The sequence below is a fragment of the Typopeltis vanoorti genome, chromosome 15, assembly GCF_054136105.1.
Source record: "Typopeltis vanoorti isolate ZY-2024b chromosome 15, IOZ_Tvanoo_1.0, whole genome shotgun sequence".
NCBI classification, from domain to species: domain Eukaryota; kingdom Metazoa; phylum Arthropoda; class Arachnida; order Uropygi; family Thelyphonidae; genus Typopeltis; species Typopeltis vanoorti.
Window position 1 is genome coordinate 24,389,456 of NC_143563.1, and position 18,409 is coordinate 24,407,864.

Below are 18,409 nucleotides of genomic sequence, written 5' to 3' on the forward strand. Positions count from 1 at the left end.
ATGTGTATAGTGAAGTGAAGTAGAGTGCTCTTGGACTCCTTGGAGGCGTCATGTAATAATAATAATGATAATAATCACCTTATTTTGTTGATGATGTCACTAGCCGATGTCAATGCCAGCCTGGCTGGCCGAGTGGTTAGCGTATCCACTCTCCAGGCAAAAGGCTGCGGGTTCGAATCCCGCCGTGGGCATGGATGTTTGTGATTGTGGAAATACTAGTGGTGGTGGTCGGCGATAGATGGCGTTGGCTTAGTTAGTGGATTGAGAGGTGGAGACAGAGTTGTACAGCAGGTGCCCTTGCTCGATGAGTCTTTGGCCTCCCTGGAGGTGTCAAATAATAATAATAATAATCTTGCTTTGAATCATAAAATAAGTGTTGAACAGGATTTAAAAATTGCACCACATACAGTTTTTAAATTTTTTCGCCTAAACTAATGTTTTTATGACTCCCCCTTGTTTTGTAATAAAGTCTGTGATCTCGGAAAAAAAAGTCCAGTAATGGTAATTAATATATTTCAACAATTCGATAGTCTTTAAAAATATTAGCATCCACACTATGTGGCAGAAAAAATAAGAATGATATATGGATGCTAATTTTGATTAGTCTACATTCTAATATAAAAATAAATAAACAAATCAGCTAATGCCTTTTATTTCCTTATAGGGAGTAGACAAGGCCTTTTAATCCTATTTAGCTTTTGGAGACTGAGTGGGCATTTCAATCTCCACCGGTAGCCAATCATAGATAGCTGGCCCATGTCTATCACTACTTATATATCGCACTGCTGAAGAGATGGGCAAACAAATGCTGCTATCTCTTGGTACCAAACCCCTAACAGGATATGTTACTGTCTGAAATAATGTGGGTTCTATGGTCGATTTTCTTGATTTTACAGGACGAAAAATCCGAGTTTCTGGGAGAAAAAACCTGCTTGTCGGTGTCAGAGATCGACTAACTCGGGAATCTGTCGAAGATAGACATTCATTTGAAAGTTCATGTTGGTTTATTTTTCTTATATGTGTAGTTCAGTAGAAGTGGCGATTGCACTAGTCCACTCAAAGATAGACTTAAGTTCGTCTCGTCACTGACTGGAGGAACGTTTTCTAAGCTTTTCTTCAATCAGTTCCCAAGTTAGTCGATCTCTGGCATGGGCAAGCAGAGGTTTTTCCTCCTGGAAAGTCGGGTTTTTCATCTCGTAAACTCGACCATAAAACCCACACTATTTTAGACAATAACATATTTTGTTAGAGTTAGGGACCGCGAGATGATAGCACGTTTCTGCCAGTTTCTTCATCAGTTGCCGCTTAAAATAAGTGATAACCTTGGACCAACTATGTCTGACTGGCTACCAGTGGAGATTTAGCTGCACCAAATGTTAGATAGGGCTAAAATGGCCTCACTTACTTCCTATAAGGGAATAAAAGATGTTAGCTGATTTTTTTTACAATTCAGGTATAAAATAAAATACATCCTTTAAAGTTTTTCATTCCCATATTCACGGAATCTGTTTTAGTCCCAACGTTTCTGAAAATTAGTAGATAGCTGACTCCACCTTTCAACAGTTTCATGTGCAATGCATTTCTGTAGTGTGCTAGGTAGAAGACAATGTTCTTAATCCTAATTAGTACTGATATATATAAACTCGTGTGTGCTCTAAGCTCAATTCTTCTAATTCCGATTAAAAATGCAACTTCTTTTTAAAAATAAAATAAAACAAAATGTTACATATACCAAGGATCAATAGACAGAGTCCAAAAAAAAAAAAAAGGCTAGAAAAAGTTGTTGGAGGATTAGAATCCATCCTATAATGATTGTTTTTTTGTGGATCTAGTGTCAAGAAATAATAAAATAAAAAATAATCAGCTAACACATTTTATTTCCTTATAGGGAGTAGGCAAGACCTTTCAATCCTACCTAGCTTTTGGAGACTGAGTGGGCAGTTCAATCTCACCAGTAGCCAATCAAAGATAGATGGCTCTTAACTATCCCCGATTATAAGCCTTCACCGATGAAGAAACTGGCAAGCAAGTGCTGCCATCTCTTGGTACCTAACAGGATATATTACTGTCTGAAATAATGTCGGTTCTAAGGTGGATTTTCGTGAGATTATGGGATGAAAAATCCAAGTTTTGGGGAGAAATAACCCGCTTTCCAGTTCCAGATATCAACTAGCTCGTGAACTTGTCGAAGATAGGCTTAGAAAATGTTCCTCTAGTCGGAGACTAGACTTGAACTTAAGTCTATCTTCAGGCAGCCTAGCGCAGAGGATACAAGCGCTACTTCCACTGAACTGCATCAAGAAATTTGCTATGAAAATACACAGGTCTCTAAATACATTTCTATTTATCTCATATTAAGTTGAATACGTGTTTATTTGTAATATGAAAACAGTTATTGGTGTTTCACAAGAGGAAAAAAAAAAGAAAGAAAGAAAACTGCCTAAACTGGGATTCCACTATGTCTCAGTTTCTAGTAGATTGAAATTTCTAAAAATCTAACAGTAATTTTCTAACAGTAATCGGTTTTTAAATTTAGCTTCAAACATAAAAATGAGCCGTTTCAACATAGAGATAGCAATTCAAAATTTATTTTCTAAAATGCATTATAAATATGCCGTATTATAATTTAGATAGTTTGTTTGTTTTTTATTCAAGTAATCAATAAATATAAGTGGGATTTTCTGCAAGATCTTTTATAACTCTAAAAGGAAATTATCGTCAATGCTTACTCTCCTGTTAACCATCCCAATCATTCCGGTCCAACTTCCATTTTCTGTTGGGCTTCCCCATTGACCGTCGTTTGGGCTGACCACTTCAAAGCTATAACGAGACGAGCAGTAATATTTTATTTTTAAATTCTAACAATCCAATGATATGTTTTCTGTCGTTTAGATAATGTAGGTTTAAATTAAGGATAGTACAATCCTGTTTGAAATTTTATCATAAAAGGGAGAGTTAAAATATTAAAAAACGTTTTAGCATTAAAAATATATTATTTAATTACTAATTATATGAAGAGCCAAAGGCTTCAATTCGGCGACGTGAAATTATTTAAGTTAAGGGATATTACATCCCATGTTTTTTCATAGTCGAATGTTGCACTACCATATGGACTATCCAGGTATTTGCTTACGCTTGGACTCGCCGAGCTTTATATAGTTTCTTATTCGGCTTTTCAAATAGGATAAGACCTTGTGTGATAACAAGGTGTGTGTGTATGTATTTATTTTTGGAAATAACTAGAAAGTACGATGGAGCAAAGTAGGGAATATCCTGTAGGCAAGATATTCCCTGCTCTACCTCTGATCTACCTAAAAAAAAATGTGTTTTTATCCCTTCTTGTCGGAGAAATAGAACATAAATAAATACGTACAGTATACGACCAGAAACACTGGTTAGGATTAGGAACACAAGATGATGTTAGTACCATCACTTTGCTCCAGTTAAAAGCATTTACAGAGATAACGAAAGTGAAGTTTGATTTCATTTGTTGCCCACTGATTGTCACCTAGTCGTTCTGGGGAATTAATTTTTGTTGTTTTTGTTGTAATTTAACTGAAAATTAGATTGTATTTAGGAGTCTATCACTCTTCTCCAAGACCCAACACAACTTATAGCTTTTATCAGCTTTGTATTAATCATGAACAATGGCAACCCCCAGTCAACAAACAGGTAGTGATATAAAACAAAAAAGTGCTTTTTTCTTCTTCTTAGGCATCAGTTATTTAGTATACAGGATACTGGATAACTATATGTCATCTAGTATGCTGTATCTGTATCATGTACAGGTATTTGTATATGTTAATGTCGAGTTTATGGAGGAAGAAAGAGAGCCAAAGTAAACCTTTTAAGCATTAGTAACGATCACTACAATAGATATTTCACCTGTATTTATATAAAGTTAATCGCTAAATGAATGCTTTCCTAGACTGCTAAAAAATAAATAAATAATAAGGTCTGCGTAGATGATATGGTAAAAAATAACGGAAGAAACCTGGAGTGTTGTGAAACAATGGATCCAATAATAAATAAAAACATGGCTAAATTAGAGGCAAAGTAGGGTACAGACAATCAGAATTATTATAACTATGAATAATAACTTTGGTAATACAGGCGTGACTATATGTATGAAGGAAAAGTCGGTGAAAATATTCTGACAAAGTTCCATCAATACCTTCAAGATGCAATGAGGAACTCTGTCCTCACTGTACGTGTTCAAAGTTCAATGTACGTGTGTTAGAGAGAGAGAGAGAGAGAGAGAGAGAGAGAGAGAGAGAGAGAGAGAGGTATCTCTAAAAAGAATAATGAAAATCAGCTAACAGAACGATTTTTCAAATACTAAGTGAATTTTAAGAAATTAAAATGTGTAATCAAACAAAGGTGTAAAACAAACGGAATAAATGTATGAATGTAACTAAGATTATCTTATGTAACCATTCTTATATAATTAGAAATAAGCATGAGAAAAACCAAAGTTTTTCTCATGTTTATATCAAAGTTTATATGTAAATAAATATAAAATATTCTCCCTCCCCCCCAAAAAAGGTCATACGAAAGTAGGAATGAACTTATATAACAAGCCACGATGGTCTGTAACAAACAGCGATGCCCTCAGTAAAACAGCATCTATATATATATATATATATATATATATCATCATAAACATCATAAAACACGTATTTCGATTACAGATATTTGTGGACTTTCATTTCGATCTAAATTTCCATAAGCTTGAAACTTTTTTAAAAAAAATCCAAATCTATGGCTATTATTATTACATGACTCATCCAAGAAGGATTCGTCAAAAGAGAACATTCTACATAATCCACAATTCCGTTACGCTGTCTAGACCATCTAATAATATTTTTGTTCGTTGAGTGCGTGTGTTCTTTGGTCGATTTTTGCATGAAATATAAAAAAAAAAAATCAAGTTTCAGGAAGGAAGAGTTCTGCTGGCTCCATATGGGGATGATTAACTCACTTTCAATTGAAAAAGTTCTTACAAAGACAGATTCCTCTCGTTAGGATAAGAATCAAACATAGGTCTTTTCCAGTCGAAGGGTTCAATGTCCTTTCAACTGAGCTACAAAAGCGCCGTTGAAAAAATAAGCAAAGCTACTATTTACGTTTAACTTTTTTTTTTTTTTTGTAAAACCTCTCTATGAAATAATTTTTGTAAAACCATTTATCTTCCAGTAATTTTTATATCGCTTTCAATACCATCATGGGTCTGCAGTATGTAAACCACAATAGGTTCATTAAAAAAGTACAATAAATGAATTAGGCAAATCGAGTAATATAAAAAAATTAAATATTCTAATACCTTTTATTCCCAAGGAGAGTGTGTGAGGCTGGTTTAGCCCTAACTAACTTTTTAAAGCTTTACGGTCAATCAATGTCCACCCTTAGCTATCACTAACTGCTGACTTAAGCCTACCAGTGATTTTAATTAGCATCCGAGGAAGAGACTATGGCAGACAACTGCTGACATCTCTCAATACCTATCCCTAACGCTATATCATTCTCTAAAATAGAATGAATTCTATTATCGATTTTTTTCAGGAGTGATTTTAAGCTTCCCCCATTTCTGTGAGTAAAAATCCTACACAGGCATTCATTTTTTTACCTTCTCCCTTTTTCCCCCCTTTTTCTTTTTTCCAGTGCCTGTTACTTATATGGCAACATTTCTAGTCATAACAGTAGCCCATTAGAGGTGAAATTCTAAAAATAAAAAAAATCGTCTGTACAACTTACAGTATTTCAGACAATAGTATGTTGTTAGGATAAGAATTAGGTTTAGAATCAGGAGATGATGGAAGTTGTCTGTCCAAACATTTTCTCTCTCTCTCTCTCTCTCTCTCACACACACACACACACACACATACTCTCTAACTCTCTCTCTCTTTCTCTCTCTCACACACACACATACTCTCTTTCTCTCTCTCTCTCTAGTAGCTGAGGTCACAGCTATTTGATTATTTTCAAGGAATTCGAGAGAGAACGAGTCCCTCTTGAATTCCTTGAAAATCGTCAAATAGCCGTGACCTCAGCTACTAGAGATGGTTAATAGAGACCATCTGCCGCTGGTCATTACCAAAATGAGTTATATGTTAAGGATTTTTTCCAACTTACGTAAAGTTAAATTCATTAGCCAGAATCTTCAATAAATTGAGGTCAACTCCTTCTACAGGTAACCAACGATCTTCTTCCTTTTTAATTACGAAAAATGGATACTCCTGTAAGAAATAATTAATATATAATCAGTTACAGTAATGTACTGTAAACATTTTTCTACTTAAAATGTGTTTTACTGTCTTTGATATTTTAAATATTGGTGTATAGAAGGATTCATTACGAGTACTAGAGTTCATTCAGCGCTTATCTTTATAGCACTACACATATATCTGTTTCCTTTTAAATAGCATATACTTAATACAATATAATTTAATTCAGTATTGAAAAATTAAAGAAATCGTCTAACGCATTTTATTCCCAAAAGAAACAGGGGATCGCTTGTCCTGACTAACTTTTTTGAAGATCGATAGGTGACCGGTTTCCCTCTTCAACCATCACTGATAGTGAGCTCGAGGTTATCAGCAAATCAAGGCTTTCAAGGAAAATGTTGCAGCAGACAAGTGCCACTATCTTGGAGCTCGAAATCCTAACTGGTATATATATTATGCTGTGCAATAAATAGTGTTTTGATTTGATTGATTGATTTACTTTTTTTGCTGTGAGATTTAAAAACTGAGTTTCCTGAAGGGAATTGTTTATTCCAAGAATCAGCTAACTCGGGAATCATTAGAAGAAACGCGAATGAAAAGCACCTCTCCTCTGCAACTAGAATCAAACCTACAATGGCTTTTCTTCAAGTGGTTTAATGCTATGAAAGCAAACTATTTCCATTCCCACTGGAAACTTAAATCCAACTCTACCTGACAGAAATTGAGAGAATTAGCTACTAGATTCTAAAGAAATTAAAAAAGATCTCTGTTTTCTATGGCTACAAATGACAGTTCGTTAAAAAATCAAATTCAATTAAAGGTGACCTCTGACTTTTTGTCCATCTATGCATCACATCACTGATGACTGCCCACACGTCTTCTTTCCTCGGGAACTTGCATTTACTCTCAGATATCGACTGAACTAAACTATCGATCTATATATAGCTTTACTGATTAATTTCTTGTATTTTTATAGATGCGGTAAATACTAAATGAAACCTTTTTATCTAACTGATAGCGAAAACTTATCGAGGGAGGAATAAGGTACATAGTTATGTCGTTTTGTCCTACCGATGTGTCCATTAATTGCGTAACCATTCACTTCCTTGATGTTACCTTGATGCGCATCCTGCAGCAGCCCACAAGACCTTACTGTATTCAGTATTCGGAATATATTTGAATACAAGAAACAGCTATTCTCCATTTTTGTCTAAATGTCGCAGTCACGAATATCGTAAAGTAATATGACTGAAAATCATACTACGACTGTCCTCCACACCCTAACATGTACAGTCATGTTACTGATATTGGGAATGAAGATGATATAGCCACAACTATTTCCTTACCTTATCTTGTATTAAAAAGACATTTCGAAATCAAAGTCAAAGTTGTTACTGGAATTTTTTGACACGGACTTAAATAGAGTACAAATACTTGCATATTTGAAGAAACAAATTATAATAAAATATTCTTGTGTATACGATGTATCAAATACGAGTCAATTTAAATGCTTGCAGAGTAACAATATTCCGCGTGTGGTTTCACGAAAACCAATATCCATTTCATCATCAAAAGTCAAGATATCGTAATACAATGGTAAGATGGTGCTGCAAATTCCAAGTCTTTGAACACAAAAGCGGAACGTGCGCGGGCGCGCGCACGCACACACACACACACACACACACACACACACACACACACACACACACACACACACACACACACACACACACACACACACACACACACACACACACACACACACACACACACCTATAATGCTACAGCAGGGCCCCACATCCTGAAACGGGCCAGACCAGGATTTTTGGCAGGTTAAGGACAACACATTGCTCTACAGCAGGGGTTCCCAACCTTTTTGTTTCCTAGAGCACATTCTAAAATACCGATAGGGCGACGGGCGCCATCTATTTTTTCAAGCAAAAAATTTTTTGAATTCTTTTGTTAAATGAATACATACAAAGTTTACATTATAATCAAATGTTTTATTACTTAAAAGTTTACATTATATAAAAATTTAAACATGCACATGGAAGTTAGTGTGATCTTTGGCATTGCATTTCATTGGCCAGTGCTTCATAATTAGGAGAATATGATGATATTCCAGTTCTTAAACTGGAATGAACAACTTCGAATGCGCGTCTACTTTATATTGTATTTAATACTCGTCATGTGTCATTAACGCATGCGTCATATAGCATGCCATGAATTGTTGCGTGATTATTTCAAACTATACGGCACACGGTTGAACAGCGGCGGGCACACACAAATTGGTGGACGGGCGCCATGGTGCCCGCGGGCATAGGGTTGGGAACCCCTGCTCTACAGGGCTTAGGATCAATTAGTTTAAATAATAACGCAAAAGCTTATCCAAATCATTTTTGATTCACAAAATTGCTAGACATTATTGTCTACAATATTATTGTAGACAATAATGATTGTCTACAATGTTAACCATTCTCTTGGAAAATGTTCTCTTGTTCTTTCGTTTTCGTATAGAGCAAAAAATCTTGATATTTCATACCATTAAGATCTCTTGGCAATTCCTTATAAATCTTTTGGAATTCTTGAAAGCTGATAGTTCGTACTGTCTCTTGCCGCATGTTGTTTGAGATTACTCTAAACCAAATACTAGGGTCATCATATTTTATATGAGATTTTTCAACAGGGCCTGCAACTGAAGCATCAATTGTATCCTATTCTTCCATAGTCATTCTGCAGGTTTTCCACTTGCGGCCTTTTCTTGCATTACAAGAGTTCCACATGTAACAGTCGCCTTGACTTTCGACTGCTTTATGAGTTTCGATTTGACACCGATATTCTGTTTGGATTTCAATCTCACAAACATTATCACCACCTTCACTATGTATCAGTACTGGGAACTATGTCTTTTTCATTTTCAGATTTTAAGAATTTGGTTATGAATTAACGACCTCGTGATGCTTTCGATTCTCTCTCTGTCTCGGATTTAAGTTTCCTCTTCTGAGCTCCGGACTTATATTTGTACTTTGAATCAGACATTGGAATTTCATTTATTTTAACCGAAACGTCTTTGCTTGCTTGAGAGCAATTTATTTAAATATTTTTAATACCTGAAATTTGTATGATCTGGAAAAAAAAATTAAGTTTGTTTCATACAAAAAAATCATAACTAAAAACGCTTTATATTTTCTTTTACTTACTAACTAGCAAAATTTTAATTCAAATAAGACAAATTCTTCTCAAATAAAGAATTTTGTAGAAAATTTTCAGTTTCTTGAGATCAACTTAGCCAACTAAAATCATCAAATAAAACTTTCTCTTTTATGAATAAAATAAAATTCTCTCAGCATCCGTAGCATAAGCACCTGTAGGGTAGTGTGCTGATGACATCGGGGCGGCGTCGGCATGGAAACGACGGCATGCATAGAAAGTGAGACGGACGGACGAAAACCGAAAACTAAAGTAAATCCTTTCGATTTGGAAGTTCAGAAGAGTCTGAAAAGATGGATAATGGGATGAAAACGATTGTAAAAGCTAGTAATCCTTCTCAGCACATATTTATTCTTATTTTATAAAGTTTCTTTTTGTCTTTTGTTAGTCTCACTTAACTAGCCAACCCAATAAGACAGCCTCCTCCTAATTCCGGCCCCCCAGGCTAGAGCCCTATCAGCCCTGCCCTTGTGGGGCCATGTCCTACAGACTATACTAGATAGGTATGTCCTGTATAGCCGAATGGTTAGCATATTTGCTGTCCAACTAACACGCCATGATTTCCAATCTCACCATGAACAAGAATGTTTCATTAATGTCTTTAAGCATTAGATGAATTTCACTGCCGGATATCTCTTTTTTAATCATTTAATTAATTACTTTTATCTTGAAAAGTGTAGTACAGATAGTCCTAAAAATAATAAATATACAATTAATACTCACAGATACAACAGAGACTTTCAGCGTAATACCATTCATATCGGAATAATCTCCTTCAAAATTAAAAATGTGTTGAGCTTGGTCAAATCCTTGATTTGGTCTCCATCGTCTCACTATTGACTTTGGTAAACAGAAAGGCACATTTCTTGGAATACCGTAGACATAATAGGATATCTAATAAATAAAACATTAGTATTCAACGTTGTGAATTGTTGGATATTGATGAAATATGACATGAAAAATCGGCACAACAAAGAGACACATTACTGGATACGGTTCGTATTTTCAGTCAGGACATCAAAATGGAATTTAGTTGGCATAAATGTGCAATTTTATCTATTAAACGAAGAAAATTTAATGACGCTAGAAATTTTAATTTTGGCCAAGAGAAATATATAAAAGCAATTTTACCTACTGAACACTATAAATACCTAGGAATATTAGAAGCCGGTGATATTCTCCACGCGAAAGTTAAACAACAAATAACAGCGGAATACACCAAAAGAGTCGGGAATATTGTGAGAACAAAATTTTGTGGATTGAACACAATTCGAGCAATGAATTCTCAGGCTATACCAGTAATTCGATACACAGCTTGCATAGTGGATATTGGACAAGAGAAAACCTGGACAAATTGGATCGCAAAACTCTAAAATTAATGACTATGCATCATGACCTCTCGCGACGAGTCTTTGACTCCATGGAGGTTTATAATAATAATAATAATAATAATAGTTACATCCATGAAGTGATGTTGACCGTATCTACCAAGAAGAATAGGTGGACGGGATCTGCTGTAAGTGAGAAAAACTGTTGAAGAAGAAGAAATTAGTTTAAAAAATTGTCTCGTCAGATGTCATCTCCTTTCAGTAGGTTGACTACCATGGACTTCCACCATGTGCGGTTTTGTGCTTCTCTTTTACATTCTTCATACGACAAAAGGTCCAGCCTTCCCATCCAATTTCCATCCATTATTTCCCATCCAATCCATTCTTTGTCTCTCTCTTCTTCTTTTTCCTTGTATCATTCCTTCTAGAAGTGTTTTTTGTAGGGATTTGGAGGATATGTGACCAAGGTAGGTGGTTTTCCTTTTTTTAATGGTTTTCAACAGATTCCTGTCTTCTCCAATCATCTCTAATATTTCTAAATTAGTTTTTTTTTTTGGTAGTCCATGGGAATTCTTCTGAGGATACACATCTCAAAGGATTTTAGTTTATTTTCACAATATTTTGATATTTTCCAGGTTTCTGCTCCATATAGCAGTGTTGACCATACATAGCATTTGGACAGCCTAATTCTTGTTTTTGTGTGAATTTCCCTTGAGATCAAAATGTTTTTCATGCTAATGAAGGTTGATCTAGCAATTTCTATTATTCTTAATATTTCCTTATCGCACTATCCGTTCTCTGTAATTAATGGGCAATTTTTGCAAGATCCAGATCAAAAACTGACATGCCCAAGACTTGGCGATGACTACAATATGGATATATTAAAAAGAAAGAAACAAAAGAATTCATTCTAGCAGCTCAAGAATAGGCGTTACAGACTAATACAAAAAAGCACAAATTTTGAACATCAGTAAAAACAATAACTGCAGATTATGCGATCAGAAAGATGAAACTTTAGAACATTTGATCAATGGCTGCAGCAAGATAGCCCAAAATGATTACAAATACCGCCATGATCAAGTGATCAAAATAATCATTGGCATGTATGCATAAAATAGAGACAGTATTTGAAAACGAAAAACAAAAATTCTCTGGAACTTAGAATACAAACCGATTGGCATTTGAACAAAATTGACCTTACATTGCAATTATTGAACATCAACAAATTTGGATTATTGACATCGCAGTATCCAGTGATCTGGGAAAAAATGACTGATATCGAGATCTGGTAATCGAAGTTGGCTGGCCATGGCTTAAACACACCAAAGTAATCCCAATAGTTATCAGTGCCCTTGGTGCAATTTCAGAGAAGCTATCCAACTATTTACAAGACATTAAACATCAATCAGTTAATCACATATGATCTACAAAAAAAAAAAAAAAAAAAAAAAAAAAAAAAGTATTACTTGGAACAGTCCATGTTTTATGACGCTAGCTGACAGACTGCTCTTAGATTCTTGGGTAAAATCTGAATTGTGCTGTATCACCAGTCAAATCGTGTGGTTGAATATCTTGTTTTGGCTGTGTTTCCATTATATGAATAAATCAATAATAATATCAGTATTTCTTCTTCTTTTTTTTTTTTTTTATCAACATCATATTATTATAATATTACGAAATACTGATACTATTATTTGTTTTAAATTAATGATATTTAAACTATTTATATCTTTATTTAAGATTGTAATCTGTCGAAAACTGAATAGCGTATTAAATTATTATTATTTGCTGCGGACTATTTCCTTCGCTCAAAGTCGGATAAGCGCGTGAGTTAATGTCTACTTGCAACGACTGTTTATTTATGTAATAAGATTTATCTTTGATCAAATATATTTAATTCATGCAGTGTCTTATTATAATTATTACTTAACGGTATATCACTATACTGTATTTAGAATAATTCTTTCATTTAATAAAGGTCTCTTTAGTAAACACGCAGGAGAACTGTAAGTGTATAATATTTAGAATTTTCTTAGAACATACAGCAGAACTGCTGTATCAGAATAATTAAAAATTATTTGTAGAATAATTTTTTCGCTGAATAATTTTTAAGACTTTTGAGTTTTGCAGGGAATGATTTGATCATTTACCCTTTACGCGTGAACAAAATAGTTCCGATAAAACTGAGTGACGTATACGACGCCATTTTCTTTCTCACATACAACTTTCTTTACATATAATCGTCTGCGGCTTTTGCTGTTAACTTGGATCGTGTGGTGTAGTGTGAAATGGTCCCCCACGAAGAGTTCTGGGACTCCTTGGAGGTTTTGTGTAATAATGCATTATCTTTAGCTCTGTATTGTTTTATTGTATTCTTTGGGCCAGCAGTGTAGTGGATTCGACCTTGCACCGGGTTGGAGTACCAATACTTTTATTTTTCGACATGGATTTTTCTAAAAAAAAATCAATATTTCGATTTCCTTCAGCAGTAGCAGGTAAATTAAAAAATATTCATAATATGAAAATATTATTTAAAATTGTTATATATATTATTATGCTATAACATTTATTCATATACTGTACTCTTACGAATTTATAACTCGCCAACGAAGAAAAGAAGGGAAACTTAGTGGAACGTGAATTATGTATTGGTTTGTATTATAAGTGTTCTGTTCTGGTATGTTATTTAGTGCGGTAGGCGGTGATGCCATAGTATGTATTGGTGAGTTATGTGATGTAGAGTGTCTTCCCATTGAAAAAGAATCCATTATACAGTACGGCAGGGAAAAAAAAAAAAAAAGAGAGAGAGAAAACTAAATAACTTCAACGACGTATGTTATGGAGTAAACGGGTGTCGAAGTACAGTACTGTGTTATATGTATATATGTATATCAGGTTCAGGTCCCAAGAGCTATGAAACGACAGTGTGTGTGTGGACATTTAGAAGGAAGAAAGCAATTTTTTAATGTTTGTTTAAGACATGAAGACTGTAATTGTTGGTGAAAAGAGTAAGTAGGCTAAAGACTGAATCGCACTCAGCCGAGTTAACTGAGGACTAGTCTTCATCACAAGTTTGGTAATCACTAATAATTCTGCAAATTATTTCTTTAAAAAAAGCATTCACTGAACTGAGAGAAGCATAAATTTTGAGAAAGCGATTTAGGTCGCAATAGGAAAATGCGAGTAAAATTACTTTGTTCTTCAAGAAAAACTGAATCCTCGGAATCAATGTTTTTATTTTATTTTATTTTATTTTATTTTATTTTATAATATGAACTTTTATACGGTACTATATATCAACAAGTACAATACTAATTCACTATTCTCAATATTCCCGAAATAATTCAGCGATGTAATTTCAGCTATATAATTTCAATCTAATTTAATGTAGTTATTAATTAATAGGCAAAGTAATTAGATTGAGTCTCCCGTGATGAGGCTTCAGACTCCATGGAGATGCCATATAATAATAATAATAATAATAATAATAATAATAATAATTTATGGCCTGCAGGATAGAGTACAGAATACATAAAAAGAGGGGAAAGAGCAATCGCAACCAGTAAAGCAAGTAGCCGCCATTTTGAAAAAAAAAAAAGTTTTTGAAAATGCAAATAAATCAAAACAAGTATCCAGCTTAAGCATTGAAGTGGCAGTAAAAAAAAAAAAAATCAATAATTAGACAACCGGAAATAAACTATGATTAATTTTAAAACTCTCCGTAATTTTGAAATTTCTGTGGATCCATAATTAATCTTAGTTTATTACTAGTGGAAGCTACTCACAGTGACATAGCTATAGCTTTTGTCGCCCTGGGCTGTTCCTGAGTTTGCCACCCCTCTCAATACACACCAAACAAAAAGTCAAACCGACGTATAGGGAAATAAATTAAAACATTATGTTTATGTTTATTTTAGTTGTAAGTGTAGTTGTTAAAAACGAATTATTAATTAAGTAATAAACATTACTAAGTTAACATAAATAAAATAAAAATAAAATTGTGTCTCCCGGGGCGGACCTTCCCTTCTGCCCCCTCTCCCCTAGCTGCGCCACTGGCTACTCAAATATCTATAGAATATAGGAAGGGAAGAAATTAAAAAAGAACTTCACTATAGTCGGTTCGACTGCTAATCAGTATTGCGATATAATTAATTTGGAGTCGCTGAATGGGGAGTTGTCCTATTAGTTTTAATTTTAAGTGTTGTCGTGTTATGTCATATATATGTATATTAAAATTCAAACTGTTAACGTTCTGTGAACAACACACATCTTAAAGTCCCCCCCCTCTCTCTCTCTCAAATGCACGAGTTGTAAACATCTACAAGATAGCGTGCAGACCCGTTTCAAACAGACATTGATTTTCATGAGTGGAGGCTCATGTATTTGTATGCATTCATTTGAACATCACTAAAGAATCCATTATATATTTATTTAATCTACATATATTAACTTTTACTGTTTGCAAAATTACATTTGTATTGCGCCAATTGATATATACGTTAGCATCGTATTATTCTAAACCAGTAAGATAATTGAACAGCAAAAGACAAAGCAGTTGTCTTTTTATTCGCAAAGTTGTCTGTCGAGATTTGTTAACTAACGAAAGTGTAACATCATCGATAGATATCGTACAATAAAAATTAATTAACAAGTTTTGAAGATGAACTCTGGCAGAGTCAGAAAGAAATCATAATACTTAGAAATAGTTACATTATATTTTTGTTATTTGTTTATGAACGATCGCGTAAACAAATGACAAGAGATTTGAGTTAGGAAAAAAAAAATGAAATATGCAAATATGAACATATATGGGAGAAGTATTAAACACTTACGTCATTAAGAACTCTCGTTCCTAGAACTATCTGACAAGCTATAGGATAGGCTGCGTGTTCGAAAAAATTCTTTACCTCAGTTTTTGTTGTAGGATTATGAATAAGTACTACCCAGTGGACTTCTTTTTGACCCCAGTTGAGTTTAGCCATCTGTTTAGAGCGGGGGGATAAAAATAATAATTAAAAAGGTATTCATCATTTCATTTTCTATAGTTTAAGGCTACGTGCAAAATAAATAATACTAACTTTAATATATACACTACACTTCCGAACTCTACAGGTTCAGAAACGCCCTAATATACGGTATAGGAGATCTGTAGACTTCTTCCTTCTTTCCTTGGATCCTGTATAGGGGTGCTGTTATTTTCTGCGTTATTCTTGTAACCGTTTAATAAAGCCGTCAAGTTCCTCAAGAGCTATAACCAGTGGTGAGCTATGGAAATTTTAACAAAGGGCTCACATCGTCGAGCAAAAAAAAAAAAAAAAAAAGCCATATTTCACACAAAAACTTATTAATACGGCTTGTGTACAAATTCCAATCAAACGTATGAGAGGACAATCAACCTCTACAGGCTATCATTTTTAAACAAATATTTCATGGTCTAAACATCAAATATTTGCACTCAATCAACTGTTATCGTTAATTTATCTTAGAAAAACATTTTTTAACTATCAAAAGGTAATAAGAATAAAATCTTTTATAAAACATTTGTAATTTGGCTATTGGTTTTACCATACGATTGGCTACCAGAAGGGCGAAGGGTAAAGATAGCGCATGCGCTTATTTTATTTTCAATCTTGGGCGCATTCGTTAGAGAGGAGTTGAAACAATAATTCCAAATAATCTATACAAAGGGCTCGCGCGAGCCCCTTATAGCTCACCACTGACTATAACCATCAGGTAGTCATAACGAACATCACCAGATTACTACTTTTTTCTACTGTGTTATAGTTTCTGGGATCCTTTTTTTTTTCCTGTGGAATTGCTAAAATAAAATTAATTCGCCTGTTGCTTCTGCGATGACGCGTACCTAGTCCGGCCATAAATACCGTTACAATTTGAAACAGAGCATAAACCTTGAATGTCTCAATAAATCATTCGTAGCTTTCACCACATACAAACCACATGTATAACGTGCATATAGCAGCACTCCATGTTCGAAAGGTCCCCCCCCCCCTTTTGCATTCATGCACGCTGGAAGTCTGTGAGGTCACATATTGATGGCGACACGTATAAGATTCAATGAAAACATTGCCACTGCCTCGCTCCAAATCCATCTTCAGGCTGGTATCATTTCTTGCAGGCTATGAAGTCCAACGGATTCAGATCGGGACATCCAGACGGCCAATCAGATGATATGTAATCTGTTACAATTTGAAACAGAGTTGTAACAGATATGTAATCTGTTACAACTCGGGCACATTCGCCTCCAACCATTGTGTGGTCCTCGCCTTGTGAGCAGGGGCTGAGTCCTGTTGGAATGTCTATGTCTACCGTAAAACAAGGTGTTATTTAGGAATCCTACCGCAGGTTCCAGCACGGCGCCTTGATGCACTTCTTCTCACATAAATGCGGATTACCGCTGAATTCCATCCAAATCATAAGTTCAAACGGCCAGCGATGATGTCATTTTTTCCTTGCTTCTGGCTAATCCTGGGATACTCATAAGTAAGAACAAAGGACTGAAAACAGAATAAAAGGGAATGCAGTGCTTGGCTCAGGACTTTTTTTGGCTCTTCACCTTTGACTTCCACTAAGGCTCCTTCCCTTCGTCCAGGAGAATTGTTCTTCCCGACGCCAGATGTTTCTCTGCCGCCAGCCCTTTCTCTAGGATCCAGGTAGCTACGGCAGAACCCCAGCTAGTTCGACGGAGGAAAACTCTCGAAGACTGACCATACGGAAGACGCTTCAGTCTCGATGTAGGTTGAAGCATGTAAATCGGACTTTCCATTCGTGATTGTTAGCAAGTAAGCCACTAGAAAGACTTTTAATGGGATTATATTGATCAAGTGCATATAATAAACAACTGTGTTATACCAACTAGTTTCACCAACAAGGCTGTTGGCATCTTCAGAGCACATAACTGATGTAAGGCACTAGCATTAAACAAAGAACAGAGTGCGTACAATACATGCATAGAGTGTGCATGATATCACTTGTTGTTATTTAGGAACGTTCTATAGTTGTCACTATAATTCAGTTCTGGCGAGTTGAAGGATCTGATAAGGGTCTTCCAGATCACGGGCAAGATTAGTCCTTGGTTCCTGTTAAGGTTTTGTATACAGCTGTTGTGTCTGTTGTGGCTTCCTTAAAAATTCGGGAGCGGAAGTCCTCCTCCATGTAAGGAATTGTGCTTCTATCCCACTCTATGGTATGGTATGGTTCGTTTTTGAGAAATGGAAAGCTAACCCCGATTTTTCTTCTCTGTTATTATTGACGTCACCTATGTGTTCTTTTTGCCTAATTTCAAGGCTCCTTGAAGTTTGGCCGATGTAATTCAAGCCGCACGATCAGGGTATGTTATAAACTCCAGCATATTTGGAGAAAGGATGGCTATCTTTTGGAGATCTTAAGAATTGTCTAATCGTTTCTGTGGGTTTAACGGCCACTCTTATTTTATGTTGTCTAAGGAGTCTGGCAATGTTATTGGAAACTGTCCCTAAGTATGGAATGACGATGGTAGAAATATAACGTATATCATTTTGTTGTCTTTGTCGGAGTTCAGAGAAAAGTATCTTGTGGACGAGTCTTCGAGGAAATCCATTCATGGGCTAAATATCCACCTGATATCCACCAACCTTACCCATGGGAAAT

General features: G+C 35.0%; 1 protein-coding gene across 1 annotated transcript in view; it reads right to left on the reverse strand.

Moving 5' to 3' along the window:
- Window positions 1-18,409, reverse strand: part of LOC150098510 (putative glutamate receptor) — a 38,405-nt gene that overhangs the window by 6,579 nt on the left and 13,417 nt on the right. The window contains exons 4-6 of the mRNA XM_090405248.1: window positions 15,595-15,744; window positions 6,133-6,236; window positions 2,730-2,820 (exon numbers count right to left, since the gene is read on the reverse strand). Of these exons, the coding sequence (XP_090261374.1) occupies window positions 2,730-2,820; window positions 6,133-6,236; window positions 15,595-15,744 (345 nt within the window). The remainder of the gene's footprint in view (window positions 1-2,729; window positions 2,821-6,132; window positions 6,237-15,594; window positions 15,745-18,409) is intronic.